The sequence below is a fragment of the Heloderma suspectum genome, chromosome 14 (assembly GCF_057233095.1).
Source record: "Heloderma suspectum isolate Gila_16-S chromosome 14, 16-S_ref, whole genome shotgun sequence".
Taxonomy (NCBI): Eukaryota; Metazoa; Chordata; class Lepidosauria; order Squamata; family Helodermatidae; genus Heloderma; species Heloderma suspectum.
This window is the reverse complement of record NC_139471.1, coordinates 22,090,425-22,106,581: the sequence shown is the minus strand read 5'-3', so window position 1 is coordinate 22,106,581 and position 16,157 is coordinate 22,090,425. Positions and strand designations below refer to the sequence as shown.

At 43.9% G+C, this 16,157-nt stretch overlaps 1 protein-coding gene across 1 annotated transcript in view; it reads right to left on the bottom strand.

The window, feature by feature from the left end:
• DENND1A (DENN domain containing 1A) overlaps positions 1–16,157 on the bottom strand; it is a 296,658-nt gene that overhangs the window by 88,016 nt on the left and 192,485 nt on the right. Inside the window, exon 11 of the mRNA XM_084820777.1 lies at positions 5,005–5,050. Coding sequence (XP_084676903.1) covers positions 5,005–5,050 — 46 coding nt within the window. The remainder of the gene's footprint in view (positions 1–5,004; positions 5,051–16,157) is intronic.

Here is a 16,157-nt window from a genome sequence, read left to right as displayed (position 1 = left end):
GAATGCTGTAAGAAGTGTGAGGTGAGCAGAAAGGAAGTTGCCTATGCAGCCACTGTGCAATTTAAGGTTGTTGTTTTTTGGCAAAGCTCAGTTATATTTTCCACCACAATCACCAGAAGGTGGTTATTTGAGAGAGCACCAGTCACTGAGGTCATCAGATGAGGCACTCCTGCAGTCCGTTTGGAGTGCACTCGGAGAAGAGCCTTCAGTGTGGTGGCTCCCCCTCTGTGGAACTCCCTGCCTGTTGATGTCAGGCAGGCATCAACATTGTTTCATTTTTAGTGTCTGCTGAAGACCTTTTTATTTAAACAGCCCTTCCCTGACTAACCAGCCACGGTTTAATTGGTAGAGTCTGATCGTAAAGGTTTTAATTCTGTATTTCTATTATTATCCTGCTCCTCCTCCCCCCTTTTAATTGTTCACAACTCGGATATTTTATAGGATGTAATGCGTATATAAATCTTCAACATGAAATGTAGGACTTGGGGCTGGTTTACAAAGCTGGCTGATGATTTCTGCATGTCACTGCAGCACTGCAGACAACATCATATCAACCTGGTGGCTGGGGTGGGGAGGGAGGAGCGGATATCTCATTTTATTATTCCATGGTCCGATGCAGCACCAAAGAGGCTTTAATGAAAATTGCCCTCAGATTTACAATCTGAAATAGCTACTCCACAGACCGAGATGGTTAAGCTCCAAGTACTCTTTGACCTCTGAACCCTTTGATCCACACCCAGCAGGTGGCCTCTGACCCCCTCCTGTGCTTCTTCCCCCGCTTCCGCCAGCCAGCTAACCTTGATGTGCAAAAGCTCCCCCCCCCCCCATATCCTATACAGGTGATGCCCGAAATCCTTATCGCTGGCAGCTGCTGCTCTCGAACAGAGTGACAAATGTCTCTAGCACCGAAGGGCTCCGAGGCGAGACGGAAAAGGTGGCGGCAGAAGGGGTTGCTGTTCGGGATGGCTTCCTGTCAGACAACGTCAACACAGAAACCTCCATAAAACAAAGCATTGGCTCTCATCCATTGGCTTTTTAACATTACAATAAAGCCAACGGTGTTACTCTTGTTGCATTCTTCGCAAAATTATATTAAGCTACGTATTGGCACCAGTGGACATGTACGAAGCTGCGTTCTACACGGTCAGACCCTTGGGAATGATGGGAGTTGCAGTCCAACACTCCTGGATGCACCAGCTTGGGAAAGGTTGCTTAAGATCAGTCAACACTGTCCTTTCAGGGCACGAAGGAGAAAATTTCTGAGACCTGCCCATGGTGGAGTTCCTTTCTTCGCCAAAGTCTGAGCCTGAACATTTTCTGATGTCCAGGGTGGATAGGCATGGTCACAGACACTGGAGCAGGACAAATGTTGTGTTCCACGACACTCAGACAGAACCATCTGTGCATAATGCACACCATTCTTAACACAATACCCTGTTGGTCAGTCTCTCGATCAGGTCCAGGGAAAGTACGAAGGCACCTGGAAGAGCCGCCAACATGAATGTAAAAGGGTTCCACTTCGGCCAACAAAAGCTGCACAGAGGCAATTCAGTGAGAGGTGATCTGATTATCTTATCTACTGGCAATTTATCAGTGCTAAACACTTATTCTTCCCTAATATGAATTCAATTAGTGCTGTAAAGGGTGTTCCATTATTCATGCAATACAACCGAGCATTGCTTATAAACTTCCCTCCTCCTTTGAAGTTGCTTTACAGACGGTTAAATAAGAGTCTTATATAGAATGACTGACTAGGTGATGATAGAAACCCTAGAAAATAAGGAGTTGTGCAAAGCTCTATAGATTCTGCTCTGGGTGAAGGGGGTGGTGGTTTGCAAATCAGAAACAGGTCCTCAGACCAAAAACAGAGATTACTTTATCTCACTGGAGAGCCTTCCAGTCACAGCAAATTAGATGCAACAACCTATGGATATGTTTGATATTTTAACCCTCAAATATACTCTGCCTATTTGCATTAACAGGCTAACCACGACTCCTGCCATTGTTCCAAGCAATTGAAAAAACCTATTCCAAAGTCTACCTAATTCCAACATAGATAGAAATATAGATAGCAAAGGGTATACGTAAAAATGAGAGGAAATGCAGGAGGACTGGCGCAAGAGCCCTCAAGTTATGAGCAGCACAACAGATAACACAGAAAGCACACTTTAATACAGTAAGCAGAACAACTCAACTATGGGTCAGAGGAGTACCAAGCTTTTAAGCTTAGGAACAACAGATAGGAGAGCAGTTTAAAATTTATCACCAATGTAGTGAAAGCTATGACAGAGGAACTATTTCACTCTATGAAAGTATTAGAATGTCTTTGACACTGACTGAGAGACTGAACAAAATGGAAGTACTAAGCAACTCATCACTGACCTACATGGCCACAGGATGCTGTATAGGCCACTGAACATAGAAAAGCCTCCTTATACCAGGGCAAGCTATTTGTTCATTTAACAGCTCAGCATTGTCTGCTCTGACTGGGACAGGTCAGGGTTTCCGACAGAGAGAGTTCTTCCCCAGCACTTGCCACTTGATTCAGATGCTTTTAATTGGAGATGGTGGGGACTGAACCTGGGGCATCCTACATGTGCTCTGCCACTCTACACTACAACATATGGCATTAAAAATGGATTTGATGAAGATGCAGAGAAGATGCCCACTGCCATGGTAACTAGGAATGGAGCCTCTCTGTTCAGAAGCACTTACACACATTCTCTCTCTCTCTCTCTCTGATTACTGGATGATGGGGACAGATGTAGGAGGTCTATCTCCACCATGTCTTGGTGTTGCAGCTTCTTAGGAGAAATCTGGTTGGCCATTATTGGTTACAAAGTAGTGGACTAGATATTTATTGGTCATCCTACATATCAGTTCTTTAGCTTTAGAGTTCATGTGAGGAGAAATGCCACATGCGCAGAGTTTTCCTTTTCTTAAAAGAGTGGCCCAGGGACAGGTCTGACATCATGCGATGTAGTTCCATGATTAAAGCAAAATAGGAGACAGTTTAGGAACACCTTTAAAGTTTCTCTGAGCCCTGTGGAGGAAGGGTGGGATACAAAAAAAACCAAAATTGAGAGTCACTAGGAAAATCCTCAGCCAAAGCATCAAAATAAGGAGAAGTTTAAGTAAGCAGGTTGCACTGAAGCCCAACACTTGGATAATGCAACATCTTGATCCCATACAGACTAACTGAAGAACAGAACACTTGGTATTCAGAGCACACACACACTGAACAGGGGAGACTGCAGCTCCTGCTCTCTAGATCTACTACAGCAACATATGTACTTAGCACTGTATGCTTAAGCCTGTACGCCAGAGCTGGAAAAGCACACGGCTAGCTGCCTTTGGCTGAACATGGGAGCGACTATGCACTATGGGAGAAATGTGGCAATTACAAGCATTTGTAAAGACTCACAAATACAGATTGGGAAAGGTAATTTCCATCACTGAAAATGGAAGAACGGGGAGGAAAGAATCACAAATGATGAGTAGTGTGAACTGCAAGAACTGTTGAGGGGGGGCTGCTGAGGACCTTGCACGGCATTCTTTGCTTTTAATTCATCCCTGTTGAATAGTGATGGAGCATCTAAGCAAATCTCCATACCATTAAAGGTTTAGAGCAGAAAGAGGTCCCCCGGTTCCCCATTTTCCAACCTGCCTTGCCTTCTGATTATTTTTTCCGCATCCCAGGAAGTACCTGGGCTTCCTAATGGCTTAAAGAATAGCTTTTCGGTAGGCTCTGGAAAGTATTATTTCAGCAGACCTTTTTAGTTCATTTTCTTCTTTACTGCTCTTCTGTTTTTACTGTTGTTGGTTTATTGTTTGATTATATTTTATTTTGTTTTGCTATCTTGCTTTATTTTAAAATACTGCAAGTCACTTTGAGTGGGCACTTTGCCTAGCAAGGGACAATGTAAATTTTAATATAGACAAACATAAAGTCTGGTCTATGCACAGAAGAGAACAACACGGGAATGAGGTAGGAGAAGTCTGATATGGTAGAATGGACTATACCACTTAAGCCTGCAGATGAAGAGGGGAACAAATTTTAAAATATTATTTATAATGTGTCACCCATGTACAAATTATGAGACAATAGTCCTTGTTCCAAGGAGGTTACAATCTAGATAATCAATTTAAGGACACCAGCAGAGATGGAGACAAGAGTGAATGGAGAAGTGTATGTGACATCTCAGCTATACACACTTAGGCCTAGTTACATTAGGCGATGGGAACTAGGGGATTGTGCCAGAGGCTTCAAAGAAAAGCTCCCTATTGAGCCAACAGAGCACACCATTGTAAACCTCTTCCTGACGTAGTACCTTTTACATGAGGAAGGGTTTAAAAATGGCATTCCTCATCTGCAGTCTAAAGTGGTGAAGTCCACGCAACACTGCATTCTGCTGTCTATGTAGACCATGCCTCAGATGTGAAGACAGATGGCATGCCAATCAACGGAGTAGTGGCGATCTTTTATAAAGCAAGATGTCCATGTTAGATTTCAGTTGGGAATGGAACAACCAAAATCTGTAACGATGAGTCATTTACTGTTTACATTTACATACAATTGTGGACAAGTGCTCCACCCATGACAGCAGAGGAACAATCACCAGACATTAAATCGACATTCATTTTAATTGTATCAACAGAACACATTAAAGAGAACCAAAAGGATATTAAAGGCAAAAAGTGAAATCACAAGGCCACCATCACCTTGCCACAAGATGAGCTTTGTAGTCACCTAGCTCCAGTGAAATTAAGCCATGTGCATAACTCTGGTATGCACTGGGCTTCTTTGCCACCTCAAAAAAGGTCAAGCTTGCTTGAAACATGAAAGACGTGGAGCTCAAGAGCACATGGAAGCCATTCACAACAGCCTTTTCCACATTGATCTTCCAAGGGGGTCTTGCAATCAATCCCTTGCAATTGAGACTGAGAGTACATAAGAACTCACCCCACTGTGCAAGAAATCAAGGACACACAGAAGGAACTTACCTCCATCAGACTTAAATGTATTCCTATGAGGTAGGGCATTGGAGCACTGCAACAAAATAGAAAATGATGGTTTAATCTCATGGAAACAGAAATCAGGATGGAATTCAGGATTATTGCTGCCAAGGAGTTTAAGTAACAGAGAAACCTCTCAGCAGAGTGAGTGATCTAGGAGTGGACAAACTCAGCATTGTACTTATTTCTGCACACAAGGTACCTGATTCCCAGAGCTCAGTGTAGACATCAGCCATTGCATATGAAATAAAATAGGACCACATCTGTTAAAGGCCCCAGGAATCAAGCAACAGCAGGTTAAGGGCACAATCCTATGCATGTTTATACAGGAAAAAGTCCTACAACTCCCAGCATTCCCCAGCCCATGGCTGGCTGGGGAATGCTGGGAGTTGTAGGACTTTTTTTCTGTCTAAACATGCATAGGATTGTGGCCTAAAGGAGCTAGGGAAGTGGTGTTGACAAGACATCAACCAAACTGGATAGGTCCTGGGTGCCTGGCCATTCGAGCTCTTGGAAACTGGATGCTCACACTTGGGAATTCAAGGTATTATTAACAACATAGAAAGCTGTGTTACATGCCACTGGTCTATTAAGCTCAGAACTGTCTAATCTGACAGGCTGAGGCAGATCTTTCCCAGCTAAGTCCTCCTTTAAACTCAAAATAAAGCCACCACCACCTCACACATTAAATAGCAAACTAAAAACACAGTGAACACACACAATATCAAATACATAAGTAATGAGATATGGTGCTGCAAAGCAAATGGGGGAAAGATACAATCCAGATGCAGGATTTCATGGCATTGCCTGAAATATCAACATTTTAAAAAAACAAAACATTTCTTTAACATTTACTTGAATCCTTGCACAGGTAACATGGTTTCCCATTTTTTTCCCTCCAATCCAAGTGTTGCAGGCAAGCGGCAAAATATTGCTACACAGAAGAAACTATGAACACAACAGACCATGAGGGCAGAACCCAGCAGGAGGATCTGAGGAGCAGGATTTGTAAAAATGGAGGGCTCTCCTGCAGCTGCCCCCATTCAGGGACCTTGCAGAGGTGTTTCTGTTACAACAGGGGTAGGGAACCTCTTTCAGCCTGAGGGCCGAATCCAGTTTTGGAGATGCTCTCAGGGGCTGCATTTCAGTGGTGTATAGGTCCAAAGTTAAGGGGGTGGCACCAAAGTGACAAAAAAAATACCAGCACGCTTTAGCTTGAAGATTGTACTGCCAGTAACTAAGCCTTGCGAGAGGCATTTCAATGTTTTAGAATGGGGTGGGGGGGACTGCACAAAAGCCAGGAAACTATCAGTGATTGAGGGAACCAGGCAAGGCCATCAGGAGAACCCCGGAGGCCTGGATTTGGGTCCTGGGCCTGTTGTTCCCCACCCCTGCGTTACAAGTAACATCCCACTCACCATCTAGCTGGAGAGCCACACAAATGCAGGAAGGAGAACTTCATTCTGACAGTGCAGATGTGGGGTCTCTCCTTAGGAAAAGGCTGTTGGGACAGAGCTGTCCATTCGCAGGGTAGTGGGCTAACTTCCCCTGGACCTGTCACTATGGCCTGGTCATCTTTTGTCCCAAGATGTGTTTTTTTTAGTTTTTACTGAAGTTTAATGAGCCCTGCAAAAAAGGAAGTTGCTGTCTTAAGAGCTTGTACCCCAAACTTCTTTGTGATGCCCTGAATTACATGTTGAGACTCAAAATGTGCAGGTTGGAGAAAGCAAACAAGCAGCCACTTACTGCCAAGAATTATGCAGAATCTCTTTCACACCCTAGGATGTTTTTGTTTTGTCTTTTCCTAATGTTTTAATGATCAGAACTAGACAAAACCTTTAAATATGCTGCGTTCCAGGGGTAAAGCCGTACCAGACCATTCTAAGCTCAAAGCTGTAAGCTATTTGTTTAGCTGCACAAAACTCCGGGCTTCCTTGGGCGAGTGGCTGGCTGCACTGCCAGCCCTCCTCCAGAAGCAGACGTGGAGCCGAATGTGTTCCTAATTAAGTAGATTCAGCAACACGACAGCTTCAATGTCAAGAATACAAAGTCTAAAACTCGGCAGGAAGTCTTAAGGCTGCAAATGTCTCATCTCGTGAACCTCAGCAAGCATAATGAAAAAGAGCAGGAAGAGTTCACAATTCGATAAAACTGGGCCTTTGCTATGGCGTCCAGAAGAACAGCCTGTCACAAGGAGGCGGAGGGAAAAGTCAGATCTGCAAAACTTAATTAACTGCTTTGTGTTGATCTGTCAGTCTTCCTCCATTAATCAAGGAATGCAATAGGGACCACAAAATATTTAATAGGAATGTCAAAATCAAAAGCATCTAAGAATCACACAGAGGCCCAGAGGGACGAGGGATGAACTAAAGTGCAAAAAAGACCCCTTCTCCATCTTAATCACCGAAGACTTCAGGACTTGGGATTTCCTGCACATTCTCAAATTCACATCCATCCACTGATCGCAGCACCAAGTGACTTGTGGGCATGAATGAACCATCACTGATCAAAAGCCACAGACTGGACTTTTCTATCACTTCATACATGATGGTTTTCAATAGAGAATGTTCACACATCTAGTGGTGAGTAACAAATTTATGAGAAATTAAGTGGTGTGAGAGAGAAAACCAGCCCTGCATTTAGGGTGTGTTCTTGGAATCAACAGCCATTCTTCAGAATGCCCTGCATGTGAGGAACATTTTAGAAAGAAACAGCTAAGAGTCTTGTGGCACCTTAAATATTAAACTTATGCCATAATAAATTGGTTTTGTGGACTCTAGTCCTTGAAAACTTATGCCACAACAAATGTGCTAGTCTTTAAAATGTCACGTGACTCTTTGTTGTTTTTAGTAGCAACAGACTAACACAGTTAACTGTGGAAACTTTGCAAAGAAGTGCATCTTGCAAAGCAGTTGGAAGCCAGCTGGACTTTCAAACTTCACCAGGGTCAGATCCACAAGTCAACTGCGTATCTTCAGGTCTTGTTTCTTTGCAACGTGCAAATTGGGTCTATGGGCTGCTAGAAGAATTTTCAATACCTTTATTTTTTTTTCTATGAGTAGTCTTGGGCACCTTATGGGAGACAGACAGGACATAAATACTCTTTAATAATAGTACGTACATGAGACTGAGGTGGATCATTATGCAACTCCTTAGGGAAAGGTCCAAAGTGTAAAACAGGTCATCTTCTCTCACCCCAACAGAAGGCAATGTTAATCTATACCGAAGAAGTATGAGAAGTTTTTCAACGCTTCACTCCTTCCTTGCCATCCCGTTTGACAGGATAACAGGCAGCACTTCTCATGCAACACGTAATGAATGTATGGAACTTTCCATTGGCACAGGAAATCTGGGCAGCAGCTGGCCTAAGTGACTTTGAAACAGGATTATGAAAAGACACAGAGGATAGGTCTACAGTTGCCCAAGAGCCCTGGAAGTCAAAGGTGCAACCTCTACAATATTTTTTCAGACAAATGGATGGCGCGGGGGGGGAAGGATGGTGTTGCTATCACATTCAGTGGTGTGGTAAATTCTGAAGTTCAGGCGTTCATCATGACAGTGCCCATAGCCACCTCCCCCCCACAAGAGACCAAAAATGCAGGCAGCTGTGTTGATCGACATCAACAAACCAAAGCCAGCAGTTTTCATCTTTACCAGGAGCAGCTCTTTTGTAAAGCCACTGCATCTTAAACGCCCATCCAAGACAAGGCCACCCCAAAATACTTTGCATTACATCAGGGAGAGCTCACAACTATATACTGTTGCTGAGAAAATTCATGCCCTCCCCTCGGCCGCCAGCTATTGTGAGGACTGCTGCTAAGCTCAGAGAAAACAGAGATTTTTGAGGGGGGTGGCAGATGACATCAGCGTCCCTGCAAATAAAAAAGTGCAGGTGCTTCAGCCCTGCGAGCCCTGGCACCCCACACCACTGATCACATTCCCTCCCTGTTTCTGCTTTCCAAAGGTACATGGTGGGTCACTGTTGGAATGTAACAACTAAGAACCACCTTGCTGTATCACGCTAACAAGAGTCCATCTTGCCCCGCCTCCTGTTAGAAAAACAGTCAGCTGGACGATTCTGGGAAGCTCTGGGGATTGCCATTCCTGTTTGACCACAGTAGCTGGTGTTCAGAAGCAGACTATTGCAACTCATAGAAGTTCCACCTAGCTATCACAGACAACAACTGTTCACAGACATTTATTTATTCTATTCTATTTTTATTTTTGTATTTCATCCTGTGTTTGAAAGCCGCCCTGGAAGCTTTGCTGGAGGGCAGTACAGAAACCTTTTCATCAAACATACATTTGTCTTACCCTCTAAAAAAAAACGCAGTGGCCATCAACACAGTTGTTAAATTCCCTTCGTAAGGAGATCTGGCACGCTCCCTCTCTCCCTGGAAGAAATCCTTATAAAAAGTTGCAAAAAGTTTTTTTGGTTTTATTCAGGCAGGCATTTTATTTAGAAAACTTTCTCAGCAGTTTTAGTTTTTATGCTGCTTTGCTGTTTGTTGTTTTATATAATTATTTTAGCATTTATTTTATTACTATTCCATGCCTCTTTGTAGAAAAAAGAGGAACAGAAATGAACTGAAATAAAATAAAATATATCTCATTGAAAACCACAATGGGCAGGTTTGCACTATTATGGAGGGAAAATAAGCCATGGTGGCTTATCTTCCCTCCCCATGCATGCTGGTTGTGAACCACCTAATTAGCCCTTGATGGGCGTGCATTGCCATGATGTCTGAACTCAGCAAAGATGGGTGGCTTGGGTGGTTTACAAACCACCCAGCAACTCTAGAACAAGCCATGGGTTTCAAGTTGGTTTGTAAACCATCCCAGCCAGCCACCCTCACTGAGTCATAACAACTTGTGCCTGGCAAGGGTAATTTTTCGAATAAAGTGGGTCGCAACTGGCATGCACGGGAAGGGAAAATAAGCCATTGTGGCTTATTTTCCCTCCATGTTTATGCGAACCTAGTCACTGTGTGAAGATGACAGAACACTGAAAAAGGACAATACATAACATAATTTCTGGCTCCGTGCTATGGGTTGCCTTAAGGAAGAGGTGGGGAGTATGGAAGGATTTTTAGGAGAAGATGAGAGGAATGGCTTGGGATGGGCAATAGATCAGTTGTGGACCATATGCTTTTCATGACAAGGTCTCAGGCTCAATCTCTGGCATCTCCAGTTAAAGGATCGGGTAGAAGGGCTAGCAAAGACTGGGCCTTCTCTGTGGTGGCCCCACAGTTGTGGACCTCTCTTCCAATTAACATTTGCTTGGCATTCTGGAATTCAATGAGGCCTTAAAAACTTTTCTTTTTACTCCTGCATTTCCCTAAGTGAACTGCACAATATAACACAGTTTTGCTCACTTGTTTATTTAGCTGTGTCCACTCTATGCTTCCCCTTCATGGATCACTGCCTTCTTGTGGCGAAGGGGCTTGTGTAACTCAGTGAAGCCATAAGCTATGCCGTGCAGGGCCACCCAAGACAGACTGGTCATGGCAGAGAGGTCTGACAAAATGTGGTCCACTGGGGAAGGAAATGGCAACCCACTCCAGGATTCTTGCCAAGAAAACCCCATGGAACGTATCACAAGGCTAAAAGAGATGACGCCGGAAGATGAGCCCCTCAGGTCAGAAGGTGTCCAATATACGACTGGGGAAGAGCAGAGGGAATTTCCAAGAAGCGCCAGAAAGGGTGAAGCGGCTGGGCCAAAGCCGAAAGGACACTCAGCTGTGGATGTGTCTGGTGGTGAAAAGAAAGTCCGATGCTGCAAAGAACAATATTGTCTAGGAACCTGGAATGTAAGATCAATGAATCAAGGTAAGCTGGAGGTGGTCAGACATGAGATGGCAAGATTGAACATCGACATCTTGGGAATCAGCGAACTAAAATGGACAAGCATGGGCAAATTTAATTCAGGTGACCATTATATCTACTACTGTGGGCAAGAATCCCTTAGAAGAAATGGAGTAGCACTCAAGTCAATAAAAGGGTGGGAAAAGCAGTACTGGGGTACAATCTTAAAAATGATAGAATGATCTCAGTACGAATCCAAGGCAAACCATTCAACATCACAGTAATTCAAGTCTATGCCCCAACCACTGATGCCGAAGAAGCTGAGGTTGATTGGTTCTATGAAGACCTACAACACCTTCTAGAACTAACACCAAAAAAAGAGGTCCTCTTCATCATAGGGGATTGGAATGCTAAAGCAGGAAGTCAAGAAATAACTGAGATAACAGGCAAGCATGGCTTTGATGTACAAAATGAAGCAGGACAAAGGCTAATAGAGTTTTGCCAAGGGAACACGCTGATCATAACAAACACTCTTTTCCAACAGCACAAGAGGCGACTCTACACATGGACATCACCAGATGGTCAATATCGAAATCAGATTGATTATGTCCTTTGCAGCCAAAGATGGAGAAGCTCTATACAGTCAGTAAAAACAAGACCTGGAGCTGACTGAGGCTCAGATCATGAGCTGCTTCTTGCAAAATTCCGGCTGAAATGGAAGAACATAGGGAAAATCACCAAACCATTCAGGTATGACCTAAATCATATCCCTTATGAATATACAGTGGAGGTGAGGAATAGATTTCAGGGATTAGACCTGATAGACAGAGTGCCTGAGGAACTATGGACGAAGGTCCGTAGCATTGTTCAGGAGGCAGCAACTCAATCCATCCCAAAGAAAAAGAAAGGCAAGAAAGCAAAGTAGCTGTCTGATGAGGCTTTACAAGTAGCTGAGGAAAGAATGGAAGCGAAAAGCAAGGGAGAAAGGGGAAGATATACCCAACTGAATGCAGAGTTCCAGAGAATAGCAAGGAGAGACAAGAAGGCCTTCTTAAATGAACAATGCAAAGAAATCGAGGAAAACAATAGAATGGGAAAGACTAGAGATCTTTTCAAGAAAATGGGAGATATCAAGGGAACGTGTTGTGCAAAGACAGGCATGATAAAGGACAAAGAAAGCAGGGACCTAACAGAAGCAGATGAGATTAAGAAGAGGTGGAAAGAATACACAGAAGAACTATACAGGAAAGATCTGAATGTCCCTGATAGCCAGGATAGTGCGGTCACTGAACTTGAGCCGGACATCCTCGAGAGTGAAGTCAAGTGGGCCTTAGGAAGCATTACTAACAACAAAGCTAGCAGAGGTGACAGTATTCCAGCTGAGCTATTTAAAATCCTAAAAGATGATGCTGTTAAAGTGCTGCGCTCAATATGCCAACAAATTAGGAACACTCAACAGTGGCCACAAGACCGGAAAAGGCCAGTTTACATTCCATTTCCAAAGAAGGGCAACGCCAAAGAGTGTTCAAACTACCATACAATTGCGCTCATTTCACATGCCAGCAAGGTTATGCTCAAAATCCTACAAGTTAGGCTTCAGCAGTATGTGAACCGAGAACTACCAGAGATACAAACTGGGTTTCGAAGAGGCAGAGGAACTGGAGATCAAATCGCCAACATTCACTGGATCATGGAGAAAGCAAGAGAATTCCAGAAAAACGTCTATTTCTGCTTCATTGACTACGTTGAAGCCTTTGACTGTGTGGATCACAACAAACTGTGGCAAATTCTGAAAGAGATGGGAGTACCAGACCACCTTACCTGTCTCCTGAGAAACCTGTACGAGGGTCAAGAAGCAACAGTAAGAACCGGACATGGAACAACCGAGTGGTTCAAAATTGGGAAAGGAGTACGACAAGGCTGCATATTGTCGCCCTGCTTATTTAACTTATATGCAGAGTACATCATGAGAAACGCTGGGCTGGATGAATCACAGGTCGGAATTAAGATTGCCGGGAGAATTATCAACAACCTCAGATACGCAGACGATACCACCCTAATGGCAGAAAGCGAAGAGGAGCTAAAGAGCCTCTTGCTGAGGGTGAAAGTGGAGAGTGCAAAAGCTGGTTTGAAACTCAACATTAAATAAAACTAAGATCATGGCATCTGGCGCCATCACTTCCTGGCATATAGAAGGGGAAGAAATGGAAGCAGTGACAGATTTTATTTTCTTGGGCTCCAAGATCACTGCAGACGGTGACTGTAGCCATGAAATTAAAAGACGCTTGCTCCTTGGGAGGAAAGCTATGGCAAACCTAGACAGCATAGTAAGAAGCAGAGACATCACCATGCCGACAAAGGTTCGTATAATCAAAGCTATGGTTTTCCCAGTAGTAACGTATAGCTGTGAGAGCTGGACTATAAGGAAGGCTGAGCACCAAAGAATTGATGCTTTCGAACTGTGGTGCTGGAGAAGACTCTAACGAGTCCCCTGGACTGCAAGGAGGTCAAATCAGTCAAACCTAAAGGAAATCAACCCTGACTGCTCATTGGAAGGACAGATACTGAAGCTGAAGCTCAAATATTTTGGCCACCTAATGCGAAGAGAAAACCTCCTGGAAAAGACCCTGATGCTGGGAGAGATTGAAGGCAAAAGGAGAAGGGGACAGCAGAGGATGAGATGGCTAGATAGCATCACCGATGCAATGAATATGAACCTGAGCACACTCTGGGAGAGAGCAGAGGACAGGAAGGCCTGGCGTGCTATGGTCCATGGGGTCACGAAGAGTCGGACACGACTTAACAACTGAACAACACTCCATGCTTGCTTACATATTCTGCCTGATGTTCTGTTGCTTCTGTTTTTTTTTGTGTATGATGCTTTGTGAAGGCTTGGCCCTGAAAAGAGGCTAATAAATAAATGGAATGAATTAATGACTCTGCTGTTTGAGACCTTGGAAAACTGCTGCTAGTCACAGTAGTTAGTACTGGACTTGATGGACCAGTGGTCTAACTCAGGTCAAGGCAGTTCTTTATGATACATAGCGAGGGACCCATGCCTTGCTGCTCTTGCAACATCGACACTTTGGGTGTTATGCTCTTGGATCCAGAACTGTCACTTGAGGCACAGGTGAACTCAGTGGCACGGAGCACTTTTTATCAGCTTAGGCTGGTATACCAACTACGCCCTTATCTGGACAGAGATAGCCTAGCTACAGTTATCCATGTTCTGATAACTTCTTGTCTGGATTACTGCAATGCGTTATACGTGGGGCTGCCTTTGAAAACGGTCCGGAAACTTCAGCTGGTCCAAAATAGGGCAGCAAGATTGTTAACAGGGACTGGCCTGCGAGCTCATATTACGCCAGTACGTTTCCAGCTGCACTGGCTGCCGGTCCATTTCCGGGCCCGATTCAAAGTGCTGGTGTTGACATTCAAAGCCCTTAACAGCTTGGGGCCAGGTTACCTGAAGAATCGCCTCCTCCCATATGTGCCTGCCTGGACCTTAAGATCATCATCAGCGGCCCTTCTCCGTGAGCCCCTGCCAAAGGAAGTGAGGCAGGTGGCTACTAGGAGGAGGGCTTTTTCTGTTGTGGCACCCTGGCTCTGGAATGAGCTCCCTAGTGAGGTTCGCCTGGCGCCTACATTGTACTGCTTTCAGCACCAGGTGAAGACCTTTTTGTTTTCCCAGGCATTTTAGCATTTTAGCTTTCTAAATTTTTATCTTTGCTGTTTTAAATCTGTATTTTAAACTCCTGTACTGCTGCTAGGTTTTATTGTGGTTGTATTGTTATATTGTGGTTTTAATGTTCTATATATTTAAAATTGTTTTATTGTGTGTTGTTTGGTTTTAATTTTTGTGAACCGCCCAGAGAGCTTTGGCTATTGGGCAGTATAGAAATTAAATGAAATAAATAAATAAATAAATAAATAAATAAATAAATTATGTGTCTTTGGAAGCTCAGCCACAAGTCACACAATGTAGGCATATGACATTCTGAGGTTGCCTATTCTCCTACTACTCATCAGCTCCAGAACTTCTTGTAGGTGATAACCACAAATTAGATGTCAGGCTGTCAGCAGCCAAAACCCATTCAGGGCCAAGTCTAAGAAACATTATTTCTGCAATACACATGTACAAACGGTATGCAAGCAAAACCGCTGCTTGGGCCTTTGGAAATGGCAGAGGCAGCCATTAATACCCTGAATTCTGCCACCTCCCAATGAGAACGTAGTAATGGGGAAATGCCGATTAAGTGCTGAAGAACCCAAGGAGCCAGTGAGCATGAATATGGATATTGTGGACTTAATAGCAACATATTGCCCCATTCATTACAGCTGCATTTTTACAATTAGTTTAATTCTTTTCCTCTGGCTAACTAGAGACCTCTTTAAGTACTCTCCCTAGAGGTGGGCAGCTGCTAATTGGAAAACTGGCTGGTGAAATTAAGGGAGGTTTTAAGCCTAAGTGCAACGAAGGGAAAATATTGCTGCTTGGGACAAAAAGTAATTTTAAAAACTGACATTAAGGGGGGAATCTGCAGCCACTCAGGAAAAGACAAGTAAAGCTCCAGTCTTTTTTTTTAAGTGTCACCAAAATCCACCGACTGCAGATTCCACAGCATACTTCCTCATCTCCTCTACACCTCTGCAAATTGACAATGCTGAGAAACCTTTATATACATGATTCACCAGAGAAAGAGATGGAGAGAAGCTTTAGGTAAAATACTGAAACAGCCTACCTTAAAAACACCCAGGGTTTTGCTTGGGTCATAAATTAAGAGTTGGGCAGTGACAGCTACCCTTCAGATACCAGCGCAAATGCTCTTCCACGACTGTGACAATGGTTGCTCTGGTTGTGCTTTGCTCATAAGCCTCTTTACTGTTCAGAAGGACACGGGGTCTTTAATTGTTTCTACAGGCTTGAACACTTCAGCTCATAGGCAGAAACAAGGATAAGGTGAGACAGAGGGAAGAGGGGAAGGGAGGGAGGGGGGATGGTTTAAACATAATAACCAAGCCATATTATGTGAACAAGACTGGTTGAACTCTCAGGCTTGCACATTTCCTTCCTTTGAAGCTAGCCATTTGTTTGTTGTTTTGCCCAAACCAGTAAGCTATGGTTTGCCTCAAACCAGGAAAGGAGTGAGAGAATGAGGAGGAATGGGGAGCATATGAGTCTAAGGGTCAGGCATGTAACAGCAAAACAACGCAGCAAAACAATGGTTTGGCATTACATCTGAACCACCCCAGGAGCTGAGAGAGAGAGAGAGCGCGTGCTGGTGAGGTGAAAGATGCACAAGTCTAGCTGCAGAACTCTCAATCACTTAAATTTT